The sequence below is a fragment of the Plectropomus leopardus genome, chromosome 6 (genome assembly GCF_008729295.1).
Source record: "Plectropomus leopardus isolate mb chromosome 6, YSFRI_Pleo_2.0, whole genome shotgun sequence".
Taxonomy (NCBI): domain Eukaryota; kingdom Metazoa; phylum Chordata; class Actinopteri; order Perciformes; family Serranidae; genus Plectropomus; species Plectropomus leopardus.
This window is the reverse complement of record NC_056468.1, coordinates 31,646,948-31,670,755: the sequence shown is the minus strand read 5'-3', so window position 1 is coordinate 31,670,755 and position 23,808 is coordinate 31,646,948. Positions and strand designations below refer to the sequence as shown.

Genomic DNA, 23,808 nt, shown 5'->3' with positions numbered 1-23,808 from the left:
ATGTCATGAGAGCCCGAGGAGGATGAAAGGGGAAAAGCCGGCATGCTAAGGCCCCGTGAGGCCACTGGACTGACACCGCGGTACTTAAAAAGAAGAGATATCTCGCTGGCACAGTGACAAAGACCCTGACCAGCCCGGGCCACCAATGGAAGCCAGTGGCATGATTTCATGTTCCAGAGGAGCTGCCAAAAATCGCAGTGTATGTGTGTGAAAGACAGCGTAGAGAAGAAGGGAGGGAGGCCAGTTCTGAGAAAGTCAGGCAGCGGGGAGGAAATGACAACCGAAAATATGTTATTGACTGCAATAAATAGCTCGGCTTGAGAACGGATACATGTGTGCAGAGGTGTAAGCATGATTTACAACATTTACAAGCACCTCAAAGAAAGCAGAGACTTCATCAGCTGGAGCTAAAGAGGAGCAAACGCCGGTCCTCAAGCAGCACGAGCACCTTGCGGTGTCATCCTCATATGACACCATAAGTCAGACAGCTTCAAAGCGTGGCTCCGACATAGTTTGCTACAGTAGGAACCAGTCTGCTCATGGTTTTCCTGCCACTGGGGGAGGGACTACTGCTGTGGCACACAGGAGTCAAGGGGTTAACAGCCCTGCCGCTCTCACAGGAACCAGATAGGAAGTCCAGGAAAAAACTGTGTACATATATGTGACACACCAGCACTTTGGTGAGGTTTGCACGAGGACTTCAGAGGGCGGCATGACCGACCTCGTTTCCTCCTCTACGGCTAATATTTGCTGGTTTCAGAGCGTCTCTCTGCGACAGTTGGAGCAGTCTGAAATCTTTAGCCCTTTTTGCAGAGACTGCCGGCATCACAGAAGCAAAGAGGAGTAATGGATGAGACACGCAACACAACAGCATCAACCACAATTTTGACATATAGCATAAGCGTCTGCAGCTCTTTATAAACAATAACAATGGCGTAACATGGCAACAACATTATTTACTGTCCCTGTTATATGGTGGGTATCTCGGTCCAAGCAGCGCTCAAACATCATTCAAAATGTAGTCTGCAAAGAAAAACTGAATAAGTAACAGATACAAAACAATTTCACTGACCCTCATGCTGCTTTCTGCTGTTTACTAACCTGCGTGTCTAACATGACACACCAGAAAAAACAACAAAAAACAAAGGCAAACTCATCTACTGTTGGCAACATCACAACAAGTTTTCCTGCATTTAAAAAAATTGTGTATATGCACTAATTTTAATGGAAAACGGATGTAAGCTGAATAATGTAGTAAAAGCTAAATTTAAATTGATATAGTATTGACACCATTAACAAGAATGTCCTGTGTCTGAGTAGAGTCATCCCAGTTTGCCCTGGTTTCAAAGGGCTATAGCTTGCATTAACAGCTGGTTGCTCAGTATAGCTTTAGGTTATTAATATATGAGCAGTTCTGCAGCTTTGGAGGGAGCTGCAGGAGTATGGAAGTGAATCTACACTTATTCCTCCGACTGTTGAAAGTCTAGCTCTTGGGACAATAAGATCTAATCCCTTTTTGTCCAAAAGTGCTTCCTCAATAATGTTTTGCTGTAAAAGATATCTTGATGATCAAACGCATCAGCCAATTAGCACTGGACAATTAAAGCAAAGGCGAGCCCCTTCCTTGTATTCAGTCTAAATAGAGGAGGGAATGCCGACATGTTGACCAGCTCCGAAGCACAGCTGGGGGCCGTGTGTTCCCAGGCACTTTATATTTAGACGCAGATTGGCGTAAACAGCATATTTCTCTTCTACAATTCTGTTTTGTGCGTTCACTGGGATTCTGTAATTAAATGGAATCTAAATTGACCAGACAAGACCCCAACACTGTTGGTGGCAAAGTGGCAGCAAAGTGGAGTGGGCTCTTGGGTTCAGTCAGGGGCCAGTCGTGTAGGGCGGGAGGGGGGCGTGGGCTGGCGAGCATGAGGCCAGACCAGACGGGGTGAGTGTGTAAGAGTGGGCATAGTATCCGGACCGGGGCTGGGCACGGCGGTCTGGCTGGCTGGGCAGAGTAAGCAGACTGGCAGGGGGTAAACACTGCACTGTCTGGCCTGGCAAAAGCGGCGGTGCCAACGCAAAGCACCCAGCTGTGTTTGGGCCCCCGGGCGAGGGTCTGTCAAGATGCAACAATGGGCTTTCCCTCCTCTAATTATAGTCCTGGCTGAATAAACACAGAGGAAACAGAGTGGTCTAGAGGTTAGGGAGGGCTGGCTGGAGGCCAAAAGGTCAAGGTTCCTGCCATCCTCACTACGGCGTCCCTTAGCAAAACATCAAACCCAGAAAGTATAAAAATGGCCAGCTCATTAGCACCGTGCTTTGACTGGTCCCAATGAACGGAGGGTGTGGGTTTCTGGTATCCGGGTGTCCCCGTGGCTCAGTTGGCACTTGCCACATAGCCCAAATCTCTGAGACTACATCTACACTAATACGTTTTCCTTTTTATTAAATTATATTTACGCCTGGTGTCCACTCTACTCTGCTACCTTCAAACCCCTAACACGCAGACCTTTGCAAAAAAAGCTGATCTTGTTTTAGTTTGAAAACATCAGGGTTGGATTTCAGCCTGGACGCGTGGAAACTGAAGCCGTATGTACATCTCGCCGTTCTGAAAAGTGCTATACAAAAAAAAGTCTGATTGATGTTTTCCAACACCTTGACCTCCTGATACATGTGCTACGTTCAGTTTTCAGAATGAATGCAGCCTGAATCTGGCCAGTCGTATGTCACCTGACCACCTCCATCCCTCCAGCCTTTCATCTAACAGTCCTCTAATAATCTCACAACTGTGCCAACAACTCAATCTCAACCCTCCAAACTTCCCACCAAAAGCATGTGCATGTTAACTGCCTGCAGCCAGAACAAAAGAATATTTTGTACATTGATTTTCAAACAGGTGTGTAGGAGAGGTACAAAGCTTGCAGAAAATTTCCTGCACACTGTCTAACTTGAAAAAATAATAGGGATGATAACAATTAATCATGATTGATTAATCGGCTGTTAAGAAATGAATCTAACGTGTAATTGAATCGATTAGCCAATAGAAATATTTGCCATACACTGCTGTGAGCTTTGACTAAGAAAAAAGATCATTAATTTAATCACTAACATATTAAAAAGTGCTTACAATTTGCAATTCTAACAAAAAAACATGCAAAATATGCAGCAGAACCAGAGACATCCTTTCTTTTTCCCCCCAGGCATTCTGCGCCCTGATGCCTACATTACCCACAATGCAACTCAAACTTTACTGATTTTACACAACTTCTTCTCCAGCCAAAAAAGGCTTTATATAATTATTTTCTACCCTACTCCTCAAGACCTGCAAATCATCTTTTGATGTGTCAAACTGGGGAATGTCTGCTTCACTAACTGCCGTTAAAAATCATGTATTTCTCTTACAGACTGAACTCAGTCTGTCCAACAGGCACATTGTTCCCATGACAACTACAGTCGTCAAAAGTGGGAAACAACCAGTTAAACTGGTTACAGTTTCCCTCTGGAAGTGTGAACCGCTCATGAAACACATCACCTCGATGGAGACCATTTACTGGTGAGTGACGCTGACCGTGACAGCGATATATTCTTAGCTACAGTCGGAGGGAAGTTTGAGTGCCGAGCATTAGGTCACTTTTCAGGCCTCAGCATAAGTATGCATCAGCGAGGTAGCAGCAGCCATCACCGAGGAAAGTGCACCATTAGCATGTCTATACGGCACAAGGGCTCCTTAAATTATAAATGGCTGCTCTCTTTCGGTCAACGGGCATGCACGGGATAAATGAGACTATAGCCGCCCCCCACCCCTCATCCTCCGGGGAAAGTTGGTACGTTCCACTAAGAGGAACACTTAATTAAAGCATGATAAAATACCACTCTGAGACTCCAGAGGGGTCTGGGAGCACTGGAGGAAGGAGGGCGGGAGGATGGGGGGTGGGTGGTGAAAGACAAGGGAGGAATTCAGTTCACGCTCATTCTGGCCGCGATGGGAAGTCAGAAACAAAATAAAACTAAATCATCCTTCCGTGAATTGTCTCTGTGACTACAAAAGATCAAAGATAAACTCTCACAAAAAAGGGGTTTAATTAAGTACAAGGGAAATCATTTTCCTTAACTTGAGTGAAGCCGGCCGTGCTGTCTGCACGATTCTGCTCGTCGCTCACACAGCCAAACATTTAACACACCTGATAGCGTTGCTGTGTATTTTGATCTGCACCCTTAGGATTTTCAGAGATTGTGTTTACAGTTTGATTATTTTTCTTTCAGTGTATTCGTGTGGAAACTGGCTGTAAATAGCAGCTGTATATTAAAAAAAAAAAAAAATCTATATTTTATATTCCTCAGGGCACTTTGATAAATTTTTCCTGGTTTTTAAAATTTTAGGATTTTTACCATTTACATACTGCACTGCTTAATTTATTCATTTACTTACTTATTTAGTTATTTAATAACTACGTAATCATTCATTATTATGTGATTATTTAATGATAACTGAGCCCTGAGTACTTAATTCTGTTTTTTTTTCATGTTCTGCACGGCTGAAATGAATCTTTGAATCTTTGATGGGTATTTTTACCTGGAATATGACCAGATTTCCAATATAAATGAAACAGTTCAAACAATAACAGCATTAATTCAGTTAAGCAATTAATCATATTTAAGGTCCAGTTTGTAGGATTTAGGGGGAAATATTACTACAAATATAATATAAAATAAATATGTTTACTTCAGTGTTTAATCACCTGAAAATAATCATCACCTTGTTTTTGTTACTTTGGAATGAGCCGTTTATATCGACACACTGAACGGGTCGTCATTCATGACATCTCCACGTTGCACTGCCGTGTTTCTACAGTAGCCCAGAGTGGACAAACCAAATCCTAGTTTTAGATAGGACCAATCTTGTTTATCACTTCTCAATCTCAAGTTATCAGAGAAAAAAAAAAGATGAGAAAACATGAGCATGTGCTCTTTGGAAAAAGGTGCTGAACAGCACAATAGAAACACTAATTTGTGAAGTGAAACGGCTTTTTTCTGTGTTTAAACTGGTTTAAACCACTTGTTCAGTTTGTTTTGGAGGGGAGGAGATCTCCGCAGGTAAGTGGGCTACTGCTAAAAACCTCCTGAAAGTCTGGAGTTATCAGAGAAAAACGGGGAGCACACAGTAGCAGTTGCTGGGTTAACAGCCATCTCAATGAGCCAAACAGCATGGCACAAACACTGATTTGTAACATTATGCTGCTTTCTTCAGGGTTTTTACCACTTTTAACGCCTGCTCTCTTTGTTTTGGAGAGGAAGAGACCTCTGCGGATAATTCAGCTCCTGCTAAAAAACCTCCTGAACAAAAAACACTGAAGAAACTATAACCAGAAGTCTGCAATCCTCACAGCAAGCTGCCACTAAATCCTACACACTGTTCCTTTAAGGTGTCAAAATGACTCAAGTCTTAACTGCAATTTGTTCATACAAAGCCAAGATGTTTTTTTTTTCATTTTATTGCATGACTCAGCTCACCTACAGTGGCTCCCTAATGCATGTCATTATGCTGCATGCACAAAGAATACTTTTTCATGTGAATGCAAAGTGACAAGTGCAGTCTAGAGTGTCGTGTAAGAGATTCAGCTGTTTCTCTGTCTGAACTGAGAGGTTTTGCCGTTAACTCCTGATTATCCATGGCAAATAGCAGCAGTTTTTTTTACCTTTCCCAGCACGGTGAGACAACTGGGGTCCAGTTCTGGTTGCTCGAGCTTCACCACTCCGACCCAGCCGTACTCGTATAGGTCCTCTTCATCGTTATTATTACATAGTCCCAGAGGATGCATCTGGAGAGAAGACAGAAGTCATGGGTAAGTATTTATAATGCTATTGCAACAGAAACTGGCAAAATATTTTGTATACATATGTCACATATGAACGTTTTTTTGTCTTGGGTTTCTAATGCAGAAAAAAAACAGCATGTGCATTGTTTGAAGAGAACATGAAAAGCTGCCCCACACGATGCATCAAGTCAGAGGGGTGCTGGCATCAGCCGGCTTATAGATTTGCTCCCCCTTGTTTGAGGGAGCGCAACAATTTCTAATCCACTTGTCACCTATTTTCCATAATGAAACGTAAGAGCTTAAGAGCATTAGACGTCTCTTAAGTATTCGCTGTGTGGGGCAAAATCTTGCAGGATCTACACATAAAGTGCAGCGTTTTACAGGACCTCTCAAAGAACTGCAGCAGATAAGCAAGACTCGCATTACTGTGCTTTTATAGATTTGCAGACGTGGCAGATTTTCACAGAATTTCTACTTCCAGTCTTACTGCTGCAAATGATTAATTGTGCTGCCGTTTCTGTTGTGCTCTAAGTGCATACACGCACAATGATTGCATCTGTTTTATCCTCTCTTATTAAATTGCTGACGTTTCACACCAAAGCACACACACACACACACACACACACACACACACACACACACACACAGAGTCTGATTAGTGTCTATCAGACTATCTTGAGTTGTCCTCTCGTTACACTTAAGGCCACTAAATTGGCCCAGTTCTCTGTGCCAAAAAGCTCTGCAGAGCAGCCAGCGTAGACGAAGTCTGAGGAAAAGATTAAAGCTGAAGGATGGCAGACATCACAAACACTGACTCACTCGCTGGGCCCAAAAAGGAAAGAGGTGGCAGCCTCCTTAATTGCAAAGCAACAGAGGCATTTATCTCAAAGCGTTTTATCTCAAAGCACTTCCGCTCGACTTGTCCTAAATTTGGTAACATGGTGAAGATGGTTGACAAGAGTTACGTGTCAAACACAGAATGGAAATATAAAAACTGCCAAATCTGTATTTCACACTTTGACATCAAAAGACTTCTACAGAGCGTTATCTAATCATTAATCTTGTGTATGTGCTAATACGCGCACCCGAGAGGCGTCCAGGGTACTTCCCGAAGGTATGTTTTTCAATATTGTCATAAATACAGGCGCTGCTCTTTCTGTTAATATGTAGTGCAAAGCAGTATCCGATCTTTAGTGGTGGCTGAGCTAAAAGTCACCGCAGCACCTGGTGCTGGAGGGAGACGTTACAGGACTGTAAACAGCCAGCGGCCAGCAACGGCAGAGACCATGAGGAATAACGGGTTGGTTTTTACATCACTCATTAAAGATTTATTTTGACCAAACCAGAGCTGATGATTGTTGGAACTGTGGACTTACTGACTAGTTTACTAACAAGTGAGATGGTTTGGGTGAGTTTTATTTTGTTTCTGACGAGTTTGCGTCAAGTGTGTTTTACGATGAATTAACAAGGCAATTAGGCCTCGTCAAACAGCGAGAAAATTCAAAAGGCATACAGTTGTTTTCCTTTGTTTAATAAGGAAAATAGTTGTTTCTATTGTGTATTTATTAGTCTGAAAAGTGCTCGCCCTCATTAGTGCCATGCTGCACATTTATACCATCATATACCCTGGTTAAATTTCAGGAAGGTAAGAAATAATACCGCTCTAACGTAGTCGGAATAACTAAGCGTCAAACAGGTTGACGCAGTGAAAATATAAAACTGAGCCAAATCTGTATTCCACAGTTGGACACTGAGACTTCTGGAGAGCGTTATCTAATCATCAGTCTTGCGTATGTGCTAGTGCACACTCCTGAGAGGTGTCTGTATTATGAGTTAACAGATAACGTTGGTAATCACATCAGGCCATCAATTGAACTGAACAGTGCAATAAAAGACAAACTGAAAAAGAAACAAAAGCAAAAAAGTTAAGGAAAGCTTCAGCCATTCACTAACATGAACTCATGATCTGATCAAACAAGGTTGGATTAAAACTGTAACCAAGTGCCAAAATCCTGGATGCATTCCCCGCCCTGGCAACAGTGCAAAGCTCCTGTATTAGCATTAGAACTGGGCCAAACTGACCTGCAGGCCACTTATCCTATTAACCCAATGACCACAGCACCCCAATCAGCCAGCACTGTGGCGCCGAGCCCTCGGCCACTCGGGCCCCCTGGGCCACTGCTGATGACCTGAGATACCCTTCTCCCTCTGGTGACCCCTGACCTTTGAACCCCACTTCATCACGTTGGGAGCAGGTTGGTCGTGCAGCAGGCCAATTGAAGAGATGTTCAGAGGGCGCCTTGTCACTTCAGTGCCACAAGGCGGAGGGGTCAAGCCCCTGACCTGGAGGGTTTTTGGGAAGGACTTAGCTCAGAGTGAGGGGGTCATATGCAAATCAGGTGGACTATGGAAGAGGGACAGGGAAGGAATGTGGGCAGCGTGTGCCATTATGGAGCTCCACGGTGGAGCATTTTTTCTTTCTGCAAAAGGGATGAAATCTGATGAAGAGACTGCCATTGTTTTTTGTTTTTTTTTTTTGCTTTTTTGGCCTTTATTTGATAGGACCGACAGCTTAAGTGTGAAAGAGACAGAAAGGAGATGACATGCAGCAAAGGGCCCTTGCGGTAAGGACACAGACCAGTACACTGGTGCCCGCTCCATCAGGGGAGGTTCTGGGCGCCCTGGCATCAGTTTTGTAATGGAGAGACAGGCACAAACAGAGGATGCTGAAGTGGTTATTAATCACAAGTTTTTAAGGCACCAATATTGAACCATACTGTTAAGGGGTTCATATTTTCAGAAGGCTGAGGGCCTGAGTTATTATTCTCAGGTTTATACTACACAACACGCAACATTTTCAAAACTTTTCTTGCGCTACATTGCAATTTTAATTATCTCTTTACATTTTTATAACCTCTCTTGTCCTGTCCTCTGTGTAAACAGCCTGCAATTAATTCGAAGTTTTCGTGAATTTTTGTCACATGGATGTTTGTCTCAGGCGAGGTATTCATGGCTTCATAGTTGCAGTGAGGAACACTGAATTTCACTTTTTTTACAGAATCCAGTTACTGCGAATGATTTTATTTTGGCTAAATTTCATTTTTTTTTTTAAATTTCTCATTTCGAATTAAGTGGCTTTGATTAAATGTCATTATCTTTTTTTTAAAGATTTTTTTTCGTTTTTTATTTGATGCCTTTATTAGACAGGACAGCTTTAGTGTGAAAAGTAGAGAAATAGGGAACAGCATGCAGATAAAATGTACAGGCTGGAATCGAACTTGCAGCTACTGTGGCAATGACATAGACTTACTACATGGGACACCTGCTGTGGTGCACAAATGGCGCTATTTCATGCACATATTTAGTTATTTTTGTGACTGAACACTTTGCGTTTAAGTGCTGCCGTAAATTAGAAAACTGAATAAAAATATTCAGTTTTTACAGTTTCTGGCTGGGATAAAGGGTTTCATTTTGGTGATTTATTTGTTTTTAATTTTTTTTTTTTTTTTTTTAAGAAAACATGCCTCCCAAACCCGCCAGCTGGTTGTGGGATTCAGAGGCAAATCAGCCAAATGCACAGGAGCACTCTGCTAGTTGAAGGATTAACTGAGGCACAATGTTCATTATTTATATGCATTTTTCCTTCCTCAGGTCTTAAATTTTATTTTTGTAAAGTACTGATCAGCAGGCAAGAGTAGACCTGCAGGTCACCAGTTAAGTAGGCTTGTTTTACGGTAATTTTTTAAGACTGAGGACACATGCACTTGCAGGTACACACAGTTTCTGAATTGCACCCTTAAAGCTCATCCTTGAATCCTCCTTGGGCCTCCTATTCACTCACAAACGACAAACATTAAAGATGAAGCTCCATTTTTCAATCGCAACTCTTGTCCTTCGAAACAAAATGAAGCAGCAGAGTGAGAAAGACCACGGAGGAGGTCATGAAGAAGCAAGGCTACTCTGACTGAAAACACCTTCTGACAAAGCCGCAGGATGCAGTCGCTTTGTTCGCCTGCATTTCACAGATTCACCGCGCACTTTCTCGACGCTGCTTTGTCTCTTGTAAACACAGGTGAGCAGAAAGCCGCCGCGCTCTCTGTGATTGTTTGGGAGACAGATATTAGCCTTGGGCTGGCAGGAGCAGCGAAGCAGCACAGGTATACATTACATACACATTCGGTATGATAATTTCAGAGCACCCTCAGCCTGTGGCGGACGGCAAAATTGAAGAGAGAGACAAAGATCAAAGAGCATAACCTCGTCAGCTTTCCAGTCAACCTGCATATACTCCCGCAATCTGTAACAATTCTCTGACGCATACCGCACATCCCAGTCAGCTGAGGTAACATTTCATGTGAGACACCCTGTGAGGACGCAGGAGGGGATCTACAGAGACGATCTGTGTCTGAGTCGATCCAAAGGAGGACCAGGAAGTGGAGCGCTGCTTGCTGTGCGATTATGGCCTCTCTCTCCTGCTTGTCTAACAGCCTGGACGGCAGCGTGGAGCCCCGCCTGCGCCCCTGGGTCCCTGAACACTGGGCCATTGTGCGGGGGCTCCTGCACTCCAAATGGGGCAGTGTTGTTGTTGTGGACCATGTTGTTATTTTAGAGGCTGGACATTGCACCATTATCTCCACCACAGGGATTTTTCTTTTTTGTCAGATGTTGACGTAGGCGTTTGATGGATGCTGGGGACGGTGAGCGAAAGCACAAGGAGCTCTGGGTTTGGATGAGAGATCTGGTGAAGTGGGTCACAGCGACAGGCCGTGCTCACAAAAGAGTAACGAGCACATATGCAAACGTGCCTCCACACACACATACAGACACACACACGAAATGACAGACACTGTCCCCTCTTGTGTTCCAACTGCTAGCTTTCCCCGCTAGGCCCCAAATCACACAAGCTCAGCCCACTGGAAACACCCCGTTGCTCCACTTTGCTCCACTTAGCTCGGCTCCTCCGTACCCAGGCTTCTGGGTGAAGGGCATCCGGCGCCCCTGAAGTGCCACAAGGGGGCGGCTCTTGTTCTGCCCTGCCTGCGCTGCCCCTGGGGGAGGCAGCCTTTCACATGAATATCCCGTTACAGAGGCCACACTCTCAATGAAATCCTGGCGAGGATTTGAACTCCACCTGTCACGTAAGATGGCCGCACCCCCCCGACAACCCCCACCCCTTTCTGCAAAACCACCTGTAGAGAGAGTTCCTGCTCACATGTGAAGATTGATGGTGTCTTTTGTTATTAATCATTAAACAGTGAATTCTTCTGTGTCATTTTAGGTTCGTGTTTTTTCCTCCCTCTAATATGAGTTTTGTTTGTCAGGTTTACAACAGAGATGTTCCGATACCATTTTTTTTTTCTGTACTGATTCTGATATCTGAACTTGAGCAGCGGCTGACACTGAGAACCGAACCATTAAGCAGCAAAAATCCACATTTTGTGATGGTCGTTGAGAGCACCGAATTTGACATTTTGTCGGTTGTCTTTTTCCCTTTTGGGCTGACTTGTTCCATTATTTTGATCAACTTGTCACGCTCTTTAGTTTGATGTATCATTAAATCCTTAAAAAATGCCCTGACACACCACGCCAACCCTCTGCCACTGATTTCAGGCTGTCTGCGGGCGTCTGCCGCCCCGGTTTTTGCAGTGTGTCTCGCACCATTGGCACTAGTTGGCGCTTGTCAGCCGATTCAGCGTGCTGATGGGGATGACGGAGCCCGTCGGTGAACGAAATCAATCTGACTGGCAGTTCAGCTCAGCACACGAGAAGCGAAACGGACATGAGGAAAGCAAACAAACAACTTCAGTGGAGAGGGCATGAGATAGAAACAAACTTGTTAAATTAGGACCGATTTTGATTTTAGCCACTGAGCTCTTAGTTGAAACGTTTTGTAATTGTTTTTGTAACTGTTTGCTAGTGCACGGTAAATATCCTCAATTCTTTCATCATCTGGTTGTGTTCATGTGTTAGCTGGCTAACTAATGCCTTGACACCATTCTGTCCGTCTTTCGGTTTTCCTTTTTGGATGATTAATACAGACTACTGCCACCTGCTGGTATGGAGAGTTATTTCCTCTCACGCAGACAAAGAATGTACGTGCTAGTTGTGTGTTAATTGCAGTCTTTGCAGTGTGTTCAAGTGTGACCTTTTGGTGTGCCTGTGCTTTAAGATTGCTGATTTTGTAATTGGCAACTCTAGTGCCACCTCCTGAAACTAAAGCCTTGTACACTCAACACAGTACAGTTTTACTTGTGGGACTTTCCTGTGTAAAATATTGCCAATTTGTGGACATTTTGTTGACAGGTCACCTTACATTATTTACCGAAATCAATTCTTCTTTGACGCTCTAAAACAGTACATGCCAGTGAAACTGTTTTAAAGTATATTTAATGATTCTGTGCATAGACTTGTGTACTCGCTGATACCTAATCCAGAATATTAGTCAGTATCTGAGGCTTTTTTTGATATTTTTATAGAAATTGGAACATACCTAGTTTACATGGCACTAATATTTTCTATTTTTGTCAACATATTTTTTAAACACTTTTCAAAGGTGACTTTAAAACTTTTTTAAATTATTAACTTGCTAGATAAAATACTATAATTAAATTTTGGTTTAAAACCATGAGTCACAAAACTTTCTGTCAACTCCGTCCGTCCTGTTCCTTTATGTCTGTCTCCTCAATGAACAAGTGACCTGATAACAGTTGGTAATGGGATCAAAACAGGGCCCAACTTCTAGAGTATCCCACCACCCCCGACGGCCCCGCTCCCCCCACCGGCTCTCAAAGAAAATCAAAATGCAAGTCACACCATCCAACGCCATTCTTCTCCGTCTGTCTGTGACACAATTCGCCGAGCCTTTGATCACACAACAACCACTTCTTCTGCTCTCCCGTTGCCGCACCCCCTTTTCCTCTCACTGCCTCTAAATTATTGGTGGCCCTGGATACAGACCCCCATTACCCCCCTCATCCCTCCCACGCCTCCAAAACAGTCACCCTCCCTTGGCTGCCCTCACCATGCTATATCGCCCGTGCATGAAAGAGCTCGTCTTTTTTATTCGGCACAGCTGTGCATGTGCGCTTTACAAATTCTGTCCTCACTTGCACTCCGACGTGAAAAATTAGTGATGGTCGACATAAAAAGCAGTTATCAGCAAGTTTGTGTTCGCGTTAACTTTTTAAAAATTCTCCTTTGAAACCGCTACAACTTCTCCAAACGTCTTTATTTGCACATGAAACATCTCCGGGGCTTTGTGACAAAGCAGAAATTTCAAAAAGATTATGCTCCTCTCTTGCTTTTAACACCACGGGGCAGGGAAGCCGTGTGAACTTGAGGAAAAAATGATGCTCATAGGGTATAAAATCTTGCTGAAACGTGGTGCTTAATGTGCTGCGCATTACAACAAGGCATCCTTGCTACAACACACCAGGAGCTCAAAACTTCAAAGGCAAGTAGGCGGATGGGAGAGGAGAAAGATCCCTGAGCTAAAGCGATCTATATGGGATGCAGATACAGACCGCTGCATGTATGTCCTTGAAACATCAACTCTACAAAGCAAGCACAAATATTTAAGTTCCCACACGTCTTCCGATGGCATTTAGGTCACATGGAGGATGAGTTTCTGTCGTAACAATCAAAGCTGCCTTGTAGTCTGAAGCGTGTGCCAGCCAGAGACCGTTTTTACAAGATGTTCTTTGTGAAGCTGGTTAAATGATTAACTGGACAGATCTGTTGTTCGTAGGTTTTTTTTCCCATTATGAATTTTGGAAGAAGAGCTGGCACCAATTTCACATGCACACAAAAATCTACAAGAAGAAAAACCCAGGCACGGCGCCAGTCCTCGCACCAACCTGCTTCCCCCAGCGCCGCGCATGTGTTTACGTATCTCACTGTTTGAGCACAGGCGTGTGTGGAGGTTAGTGTGTAGCCTGAAACACATCATGGGTGACCGAGGGGTAACTCGCTCCTCGCTACTGACCGTATGCTCACCGTGAACTCATTCACCCCAGTGAAGAAGCATCCCGCCCACCTCCTCGGGCCTTTAATTCAGCCGACCCCTTCGACCTCCTCCATCGCCCCCCTTCCCTGCCGCCGCCTCCACCGACACTTTCCCCTCCCCAGCAATGGGCTCCCTCTCTGTGGGGGGAGTACTGTCAACTTCCTGGAAGAGCACACCAGTCTTGCCAGCAGAGGTGGCGGGCGGTTGTGTTTAGAGCCGTGGGGATGGGATGTCTGATCACAGGCCACAGACCATGTCTCCCCTGGGACCTACGGCGGCTCTCAAAGCCTTGTAACACTCACAACACCCAGTTTTGGACGAGGAAAAGAGAGGGAGCCTCTTCAGGCCAGGACAGGACATAGGAAAGGTATGCAACAGGAAGTCCAGGACTAGACTTTAACAAGCACATAAGACACCCACAGCTCCACAGACGTAAACAACCTGGAGCCTCACAGTACATCTGCAGACATTCACACCATCTGGCAGTGCATACACATATAAATACTCGCCTATACATATGCAATCCACTAAAGAAATGTCAAAAAGTTTTCATCAGTGTGTCGGTGTATGCCAATACATACAGTCAACAGCCGACTGTGAGTGCACTTCCATCAACACTCGTCCACTCCCACAGATAATATGGCTCATAACTTGGGGTGTAAAAATCCCATATCATCGACGTAGGGTGAAAACATCGATTCATATCATCACCTTTAACATTTGCCTTTATTTTGATGGTACTGTCATGGTACTGTCAAACAGCACCAGGCAGATAATGTCAAGCAGACAAGAAAAAGACTGTGAGGATATTAAGTCACGTCTCGGGAATAAACCAGCAGTGTGGAAAGATTTTGGATTTCAAAGAAAAGATTAACAGACACAGCACGTCATATTTAAACAATGCTATTATGAGGGAAATACCCAAGAAACGCGACAAACTTGGCCGGGCATCTCACTCCGCTAACTTATTGCTCTTGCTACGGCAACATTAGCTGCTATGTTTCAAAAATGCATTTAATTGAGCTTTTCTTTGGTGATGCAGTGACTTAAACCAACTGTGAGAAAGACAAAGTTGAAAAATACAAAACACAAGTATGAGCAGAGAAACACATTTGCCAAAATATACTGTTTTGTCTGTGAACCTTGACTGTTATTACTGAACTGAATTTTATGGGTTTTTTAATGTTCTTGTTGTTAATTCATGTCAATTTAAAGTAAACTTTTTTGCACTTAACTAGTAAAAACTATTTATGTATTTTTTTTTTTTCAAGCCAAAAGCAAAAAGCAAAGGGTGAGCAGCTTCTTGTGCAACAGGTCGCATCAAACAGGCACATGATATCATCTTATATAAATCCATGAATTTAATAGAAGGATCAAAATCGTATCATCGCAGACTTTGTCATATCTGCAAATATTCTATCAAAATAATAGATTCTTGCACTTGCACTTGCAACTAAGGGCTTATTCATGCTCAACATTATTCATGCAGACCAACAAGGACAGAGCCTTCTGTCTGTACTCTGTGTCCATTTCTTCTGCATTTTTGCTTGTTTTATTGAATCTTACGGATCTTTTACATATTCAGTTCAGAGCAATTAAAAAATTACAAAAAAGAAAGAAAATACTCACTTTTGTGAAACCACAACTAAGAAATGGGATATTTTTACCTTATTAAGTTAATGAAACAATCTACTACAAGTTTGTTGATTAATTTTCTGTCAACTGAGTTCAGTTTCAGTCATTTCAGAACTACACTGGTAGGTCTTTCCAGGAAAACAGTCTAGTGATGCACAAAATCTGCTCAGTACAAGTTATTAGCACCAAAGATTTCACATGAGAAATTAAAACACATGGCTAATGAGCCTAAACAACCAGTCACATTAACTGAAAAGCATTTCACACAAACTGGCTCAGAACATGGATGCTCCGTTATGCAACATCCAGCAAACAAGCATAAAGCTGTTGGCCAAAACACACAAACTGGCAAAAATGTCGACACCATGTTAGCACCAGCTCCTCCACCTGCAGCCACCCTGCTGCACCCGCCCTGACAACAAACCATGGCGCAGTCTGGACCCAGTCACCCCCCGGTGCCCTGCAGGGCAGATATGGGAGCATGCTTTAACCAATTATGAACCTGCCGGCACTTAAACCGCACACGCTCCGCAGACCTCCAGGAAACATTCAGAGGGTGGAACAGATGAGGTGACGGGTGCTTATGAGCCGCAGTTCTTGTGGGCGAAAGTGGCATCCTAATTTAAAGTATGTGAGAAAAGTACTTTCACACAGACGCAGCCATATCTTGTCTAAAAACTCAGTAAACTGCTCCCAGTAACAACATGGCTGCATGCTGATTTACAGATACACAAAGACAACCTCCATTTTCATTCATAACAACATGTTTGCTATTTTAAGTACATATTTTGCAAGATGTTTTTGGCAAGAAGTATGTGATTGACAGCCATAAGTCAAGGGTCAAATTTCTCCAAAGTCTTGCTGCCATCTGTTCGTGTGGAATGCCTTTTCTAGCTCTCATCCCTCCACGTCTCCTCTTTTTCATTATCACACCTTCTCCGCCGGACAACGGACAAACAGTCTGAGGAGCTCAGACATCATGTTAGAAGGACAGAGGAAGGAAATCAAAGTCTGGCGCCGAGTCTTAATCCAAAACATGACCCCAAAAAACCCCAAATGAAGCAGGCGAGGAAGGCAGGTCGCTAACCTCTCACTCTAGCAAGCCATTTTAGTTCAGGTGCTGTGAGGTTAAGCCTCTGGTGCAGATAAGGATGTGCATGTTTAACAGGCACTCAGACCTCACCGCGAGGATTTACAGCCAGTGTCCTTGGCTGCAGACAGGTTAGGGTTACTGCCAGGCTCAAAGACAAGACAAGCTCGGTCAGGCTTTTCTTTTTTATTGATGTTTCTTGACAAAAATCAGATCAAGTTTAAAGTGACTTCAGGTAAAACTAAAATCCAAATACTGATCTTGAACAAACACGAAACTTGAGATATGTGCATCCTGTCCATCAAGGGTACTTATAACAGGTCAAATAGAGGCAGTATTGTCACTACAGGTAGTGTTTCACAACACATTACAATTCATGTGTGACAGGCGCAAACTTTCGTTTATTTTTTCTTTTAAATGTGTGTATGGCTTTGTATCATTCTGTGTCCCCTTTCTAAATCCTGAAGGTTTTGCGGGTTTGTGAACGCAGCACAGGCGGCTCTGCATGAGTTCCTCGACCGCAGTTTGTGACTTGCAGAGTGGATAATTGACCCGTCAGTCTTTTCAAAGCTGATCATTTCAGGTAGATGTATGAGAGGAGCAGCTGCTGCGAGGGAATGCAAACTCTTAGACCAGGCAAAAATATTAATTTCAATGCGCTTGACGTTCTGCTGCTCCAGGAGTGTGGTGCAATGAATGACTTAACAGTATCCTAATGAACAGTCCAGCTCCAAAAATCGAAAATCTATTTGTGGCAGCACATGCTTTATTGATGGCAGGCTGCCACTGATACATGACTGTGTGCGAAACTCTTGCGTTTTGAGACAAAAATCAGATCTGGTTAAAAGTGACTTTTAAAAAAATATTATTATCCAAATATTGACCTTGAACTTACATGAAACTTCATATTTGTGCATCCTGTTACTCCGCTGTCTTTCATAGTTACTTGTATGTCATAACTGGTCAGATGAAAGCAGATTTGCCACTTTGAGTATGTCAATACTCCCATACATTCAGTTATTTGTGATGGGATTTAAAACATCTGCTGCCACAAAGATTTTCTAGCTTTGGAGCTGGACTGTTCATTTGGAGCACAGTTAAAATATATTGTTGGGTTATGCACTGCATCACACACTTGGAGCAAAGAAAGTGCTCTGGGCACAGACGGAGCAGCAGAACATCAGGTGAAAGTGAAACTTAACCGCTCATTCTGCTGGGTCATCCATCGATCCATCGATCAGATCAGCTCTGAACAGATCGACAGATCAATTTCCCACCCATCAGTCACAAACTGCTGCTGAGGAAAAAAAACTCATGAACAAACAAAAACCTCAGAATTTTGAGAGGGGACACAGAATGATGCAAAGTGATACAATTATCTCCTTACTTTGCAGAATTAAACTTTTTTTGATCATGGGCGTATTGCTTATTTTTATTGAGAAATCTACACATCCATACTCTTACTTTGAAAATGTGTCTGTTCAGTGGACTTGCTTCACTGCTCTCATGGTTGTACTATCAGTTTTCTGCACTGACAAACTGTCAATCAAGTTATTGGGTAGTTTGTTTTCAAGCCTATAAATAACACGTTTTCTGAGCTCATTGTGAGGTTGATTTTTTTACGTCATATCACAACATTCCCAGCAATCCATTATCGAAACTCTGCATGTCCGGGGAGTTTTCTTATCCTCGCACAGAGGTTCAATGTCAGACTGCACGAGGGGTGAAACAAGCACAAGAAAGCAGCAGGAGTTTTGAATTGCAGCCTTCTATGTATAGCATGAACATAGACTCACACACACTTGAATGCATGCACTAACACACTAACACACTACACACACCTCCCCTCTCACTCTCCCAGTCACTCTTTGCCCCTCTCGGTCGCTCTCTGCCCCTCTTTCCCAGCACTGGAAATAACTTCAAAGAGGGCTGGTAGCCTTGAGGAGAGAGGGAGCGGGATCCAGTTACAGCGGAGCAGCTGGGAGGGCCCTACAGGTGGGGCCGACACTCCACCTCCTGTAACATTATCGCCGTAAAGGGATCCCTCTGCTTCTCCTCTCAAATAATGAAGACTTCCTCCCTTTTGTCTTCTCCGCGGGGACTAAAGGAACAATTAGCCGAGCTAGCCCGGCGTTCATCTTTTATTTTGGCAGGTTAAACCAACGTAAAGGGGGAGCGTGATGATGAAAAAACAATAACTTCACTCTACACTTTTCACAAGACTAATTGAGCGTTTAAAGACAAGCTTTTATTCTGGGTAAGAAAACTTTTCCAAAAGTCAAGGGCGTGTCCTAAGCAAGCTTTGTGTTGTGAGCCTCAGTGCATCATCTGCCCCCCCGACTACTCCCTGTCCCCTCCTTAACCTTCCCCGAAAATCACCTCCACACCATCTTCATAGCAACGGGCAAAGCAAACAAGTGTCATGGTTTCAGTGTGAGCAGGGGACGCTGGCAGAGGACACCTAATATCATGTAAATGTCCGGATATGTAGCACAGGGCTCCGGGGTTGACAGCTTTAACACTGAGGAGGACGCTCGAGCTTGTGACTCTATTAAGTCTCTGCGAGTGCATCCCGAAACCGTCAATGGTGTGTGTGTGTGTGTGTGTATGCACACTCAAAAGTCTCCCCGGTGTCACTTTCAGCTCTTCAGTCTTTAAAACTCAGAGTGACACGAACAAAGGACGGGCCGACAAAGTTCAGGGGTCAACATTGGGCTGGATGCCACCATTTTGGAAAAATAAGAAGGGGAGTGGAAACAACTGCCCTCCCTCCTCCTCCTCCTCCTCCTCCTCCTCCTCCTCCTGCTCCTCCTCCGAAGACATCACAGCATCTATGCGCAAAGATAAAGTAACAACAGCAAGCAAACATATTGTCCTTGTGTGCAAGAGGCTGCTGTCCTTATGAGGACAATTACAAAAGTAGGTGAACACCGCATAAATTATTTGTCAGCATCAAGGTGCCACAGTGAATTCATTAGCATGACTAACAATGTAACAAGCAGGGGGAAATGGGGCTCATTAATAAACAATTCTATAGAGCAGCACACGGCTGCGGAGTCGCAAGTACACGTGTTTTCTCCCCCCCATCGCACAAGATTTCACTTAAAAGAAGACAACTTTACAAAACTTTCTACAAAAACTAAGCATTCATGAGGTATCAAAAAAAACTGACAGCAACTCAAACTGTTAAAGGTTCAGTGTCTTGGATTTATATATTCTCAGAAATGGAGTATAACACAATAAGTATGTTTTCTTTGGTGTATAATCACCTGAAATTAAGAATTGCTGTTTTCTTTACCGACAAATGAGCCGTTCATATCTGTGTATGTAGCTGGTCCTCCATTATGGAGATTGACATGTTTCACCGCCGTATTTCTACAGTAGCCCAGCAGGCAAACCAAACACCGGCTCTACATGGACCCATTCACGTTTTTGAATTGTCCACCTTAGTTAGAAACCCGTCTGCAACAAACAGCATCAGAAAAATACTGATTTGTGTCTTGAAACCGCTGAATTCAGGGAATTTCTGGGTTTAAATCAGTGATTTTGTTTGTTTTGTAGAGGAAGAAACTTCTGTGGACAATTCGGCTCCCGGTAAAAACTTCTTGAACCTTTGGATTTAAGTTATAAAAGAAAAAAAGATGAGCACACATTAAAAAATAAATAACGATTTGTAACAGGAAACTGCTTTTTTCAGTGTTTCTGGTCCATTTGTTTAATCCTGCGAAGTCTTACACATTGAACCTTGCATCGGCAATAAAAAGTCAGAAAACTGAAATATGCCGTAGACTGTTTACAAGAGTCCAAGACGACGTCTTCATAACGCTTGTTTCACCTTAAATAAAATTATTGTTTTTCAAAGACACGAAAAAGAGAAAAGCAGCATTTTCACACTTGAGAAGCTGATAAATAATTTGGTATTTCTTGCTTGAGAAATGACTCAAAACGATTAACCAGTTTTGTTGTTCTTTTTTTTTTACTAATCGATGAAATGACTCATTTCAGCACAACACGATTCATCAAAAAACAATTTCCTGCCATCATTAAACACCGCCATCACTGTTTGTGCAGCTAGATTACATCCACCGCCAGCACCGCCCCAAACATCAGTGGCATCCCCCGCCTCGCTCCTCTTCACCCCTCGCCATAAAACAAAAAGTCACTACTTAATGAGCTATGATTAATGCCGCCGCGGAGCGGCTGGTGAGCCGGGAGAGGAAGGAGGGCGGCCGGAGGGTGCGCATACCTGCCGCAGTCAGCCTGGCTCTGCATGTGTGTTACAGGGATGAGGGTTGAGGTTGCTAAAAGTGGACTGAGGGGAGGATTGCAGTCATCAACACCTAGGCTCTGAGTGGCCTTTGATGTTGCGCGGCGTCTTTGATGGCCCCGGCCATGGAGGAATGCTGCTCGCCCTCCCCTCCCCGCCCGAAAAAAGCCCCCGGAGTTGTGGAATGCGGCGCAAGCTGCTGCTGCTGCTGCTCGGCCCGCTGGAAGGGGATTAGAGCATAGGCCCATACTGGCCTTCCTCCCCTCCCTCATCTCGCTCCCACCCTGCCTTCTGGAGCGGACAACATGGCGGCAATCTTGTCCAAAACCTAAAGTTTGGGACAATGGGAGGAAGAGGATTCCTAAGTGTCCTCTTTGGTCGCTCTGCGATGAACCACAAAGGCTCAAACTGCTGCAGGTTTACAGCTGGATCACTGATTTGCACTCCCTCATCCAGACAACGAAATATCTAACCAACGACATTATGGGAACAAGTTTTCCTTACCAAGAAATAATCATTCTTTTCATTATTTATTCATGAGCAGCTTTCTTTTGATTTGTCAGTTAACTGTTTAGTCTATAATGTGAAAAATGTCCATCCCAACCCTAAGGTCTGCTACGATGTCTTCAAACGTCTCGTTACGTCCAACCAGCTGATCAGAACCCAGAGACACTCTTTCTACGGTCACATACAACAAAAACACTTATAATATTCACAACTGAGAAAGTTGAACATTAGTTGGGTTTTTGTTTGAAAAAATAACAAAAGATCAATCTGTTAAGAGACAAATCAATTGTTCGAGTAATCCATTATCTGTTTCAGCCGAGCTAAAAAAATGAAGCCAACAGAAAAGTGCCAAAACTGTAGTTCCCCTAATGACCACTTGAGGCTGGCGCCAAACAGGGTCAGTCCCCACAGACCCACATGTGAACATTTCCAAATTTACTAAAGAAAAAAACATGTTTTTAGCCTGTTACGAAACACAGCTTTGGTCTTTATAGCTAATTTCAGCATTCGTGACGCTCGTACTGAAGGTTATCTTTTACTGTGTGACGTCACAGTGGGCACATCCAGGTTTTATAATCTATGGTTTCAGCTTTAAAGAACTTAATACACCACCTACTTTTCCACAATAACATAGGAATTCAGATAAGGTTGGTTGAAATTAGTGACTAACAATGTGAACATTTTCTCAATATATATAAATCTTGATATTGCAAAAAAAAACAAACAAATTAATATTAAAATGTTATGTTGAATGCAGTGAACTGGTTTGCATTAAACTGGACAAAAGTCTTCACACGTGTGGAACAAAACGTCTGTGAGTACTTTCCTCAGTATCGTACATTTGGAGATGATCACATCACATGATTTTGCTAAAGAAAACAAACAGTGGATTCAATTAAAGAATAAGCTCTTTTTTCAGCTCAGTGACTTTTCACCTGGAACAAAAAAGGATTTCGCTGCGGCCGGTCCTCGGTGTGAAATTTTAGTATTTGGATTTACAGTATGTGGGAGCGGCGGCCAAGGTGGCCTGTGGAGATCAAACATGTTCAAGGCGAGCAGCTGGCCCGCAATCAAAAGCAGCACCACCTAAACCCCGATGCTTTGAGATATTAGATTAAGGGAATGGCAAACACTTCAGATGACCGAAGTCACTTGCCAAATTTGCACAGCGGCCCTGGCATATCAAAGCGGAGAGCCGCAATATGAAATCAGAGTGACTGGCGGACTCTCCTGCAGTGGACTCTCACACATATATGTGTGTGTGTGTGTGTGTGTGTGTGTGTGAGAGAGAGTGTTACAGCGGGAGATCAGTGTTGTAATCCCGCCGCTCCTCAGAGGAGAGACAGACAGGGCTATCTGCAAAGGTCGGGTTCATATTGTCCTCACACACACTTAACTTAGTGAATGACCTTCCACACAACAACTGCACAAACAAGCCGTTTTGGCCGAGCGTGCCGATGTCTGTCAGGGCGCGGCCAGACGAGGCTGACCAGGACATCGGCTTACGCCGCACACCGTGTGTTTGCTGACGATTGTAGGAGGAATGCGAACGGGGCTTACAGTACATGCACATGTTCACACGTTTAAATGAATGAGCGTACAGACGGAGGGTTTCGTTCAGCACCCCCCTCCCTCCTCACCTCCACTTTCCCCCTGGCCACAGGGTTTAGGGAGGGGGGGCGAGTAGGAGAGGCAGCCAGCATTAGCGCTGGTCTCAGATTTCGGCCGCCTCTGACTTGTTTTCTTTAGGAAACACTTACAGCGGCTCCAAATACACCAGAGGAAGTGCTCACCTACATCACTTCCGGGTCGGATTGCTAAGGTCAGGCTGGACTCCAGGGGACAAAGCGATGAAGAACTGAGGCACCATTAAACCACATGAGGAATGCATTATTATTACCGGCAATTAACCTCGTGATTCTGTTTCAAATGTACCGACCTCTAAAGAAAACACGCATGAAAAAGTGTTGAGAGGAAGGTTTGAGAAACTGATTTTTACTTCTGAAAACTGACACACGTAGAATCGGCCTCTGACACTTTCTCAAGTCTTTTCTTGGCTAACTTGTGTCTCTTTCTTTCGCCGGCTCTCTTGACTCTGTGAATGGCTGCACGATCACCTTTCATGACAACCTGGAGGGGGGAAACAGGAGTAAAGCTCAATCCAGGAGCTCAAGGCCCTCCAACGAGCTAATGATATTCCAGAGGAAATGAGGATGTGAATAAACAAAGCCAGGGCCATTTCCAGGAATAATGCCATAGAGAAACGTGGATTTGGGTGGAATCAGGGGTGGTGAGATGGAGAAAGGGGAGTCATCACTCAGCTTCCTGCTTATATTCCTTAAAGGAAGACCTTGGACGGCAAGAACAGGAGCACCGGAAGCTATTTGGATGCTCTCCAAACTGCTTTTGTCTTTGTTGTGGCTTTAAAGATAAGATGCATGCAGGTTTTTTCCACACTGACGCAGTGCAAAATACAGTATGTGCTTGCAGA

General features: G+C 43.8%; 1 protein-coding gene across 2 annotated transcripts in view; it reads right to left on the bottom strand.

Annotated features, from left to right (window-relative positions):
• The window catches only part of znrf3 (zinc and ring finger 3), a 95,345-nt gene that overhangs the window by 37,919 nt on the left and 33,618 nt on the right, over positions 1 to 23,808 (bottom strand). For both annotated transcript variants that reach the window (XM_042487452.1, XM_042487453.1), the window contains exon 2: positions 5,694 to 5,816. In XM_042487452.1, coding sequence (XP_042343386.1) covers positions 5,694 to 5,816 — 123 coding nt within the window. The remainder of the gene's footprint in view (positions 1 to 5,693; positions 5,817 to 23,808) is intronic.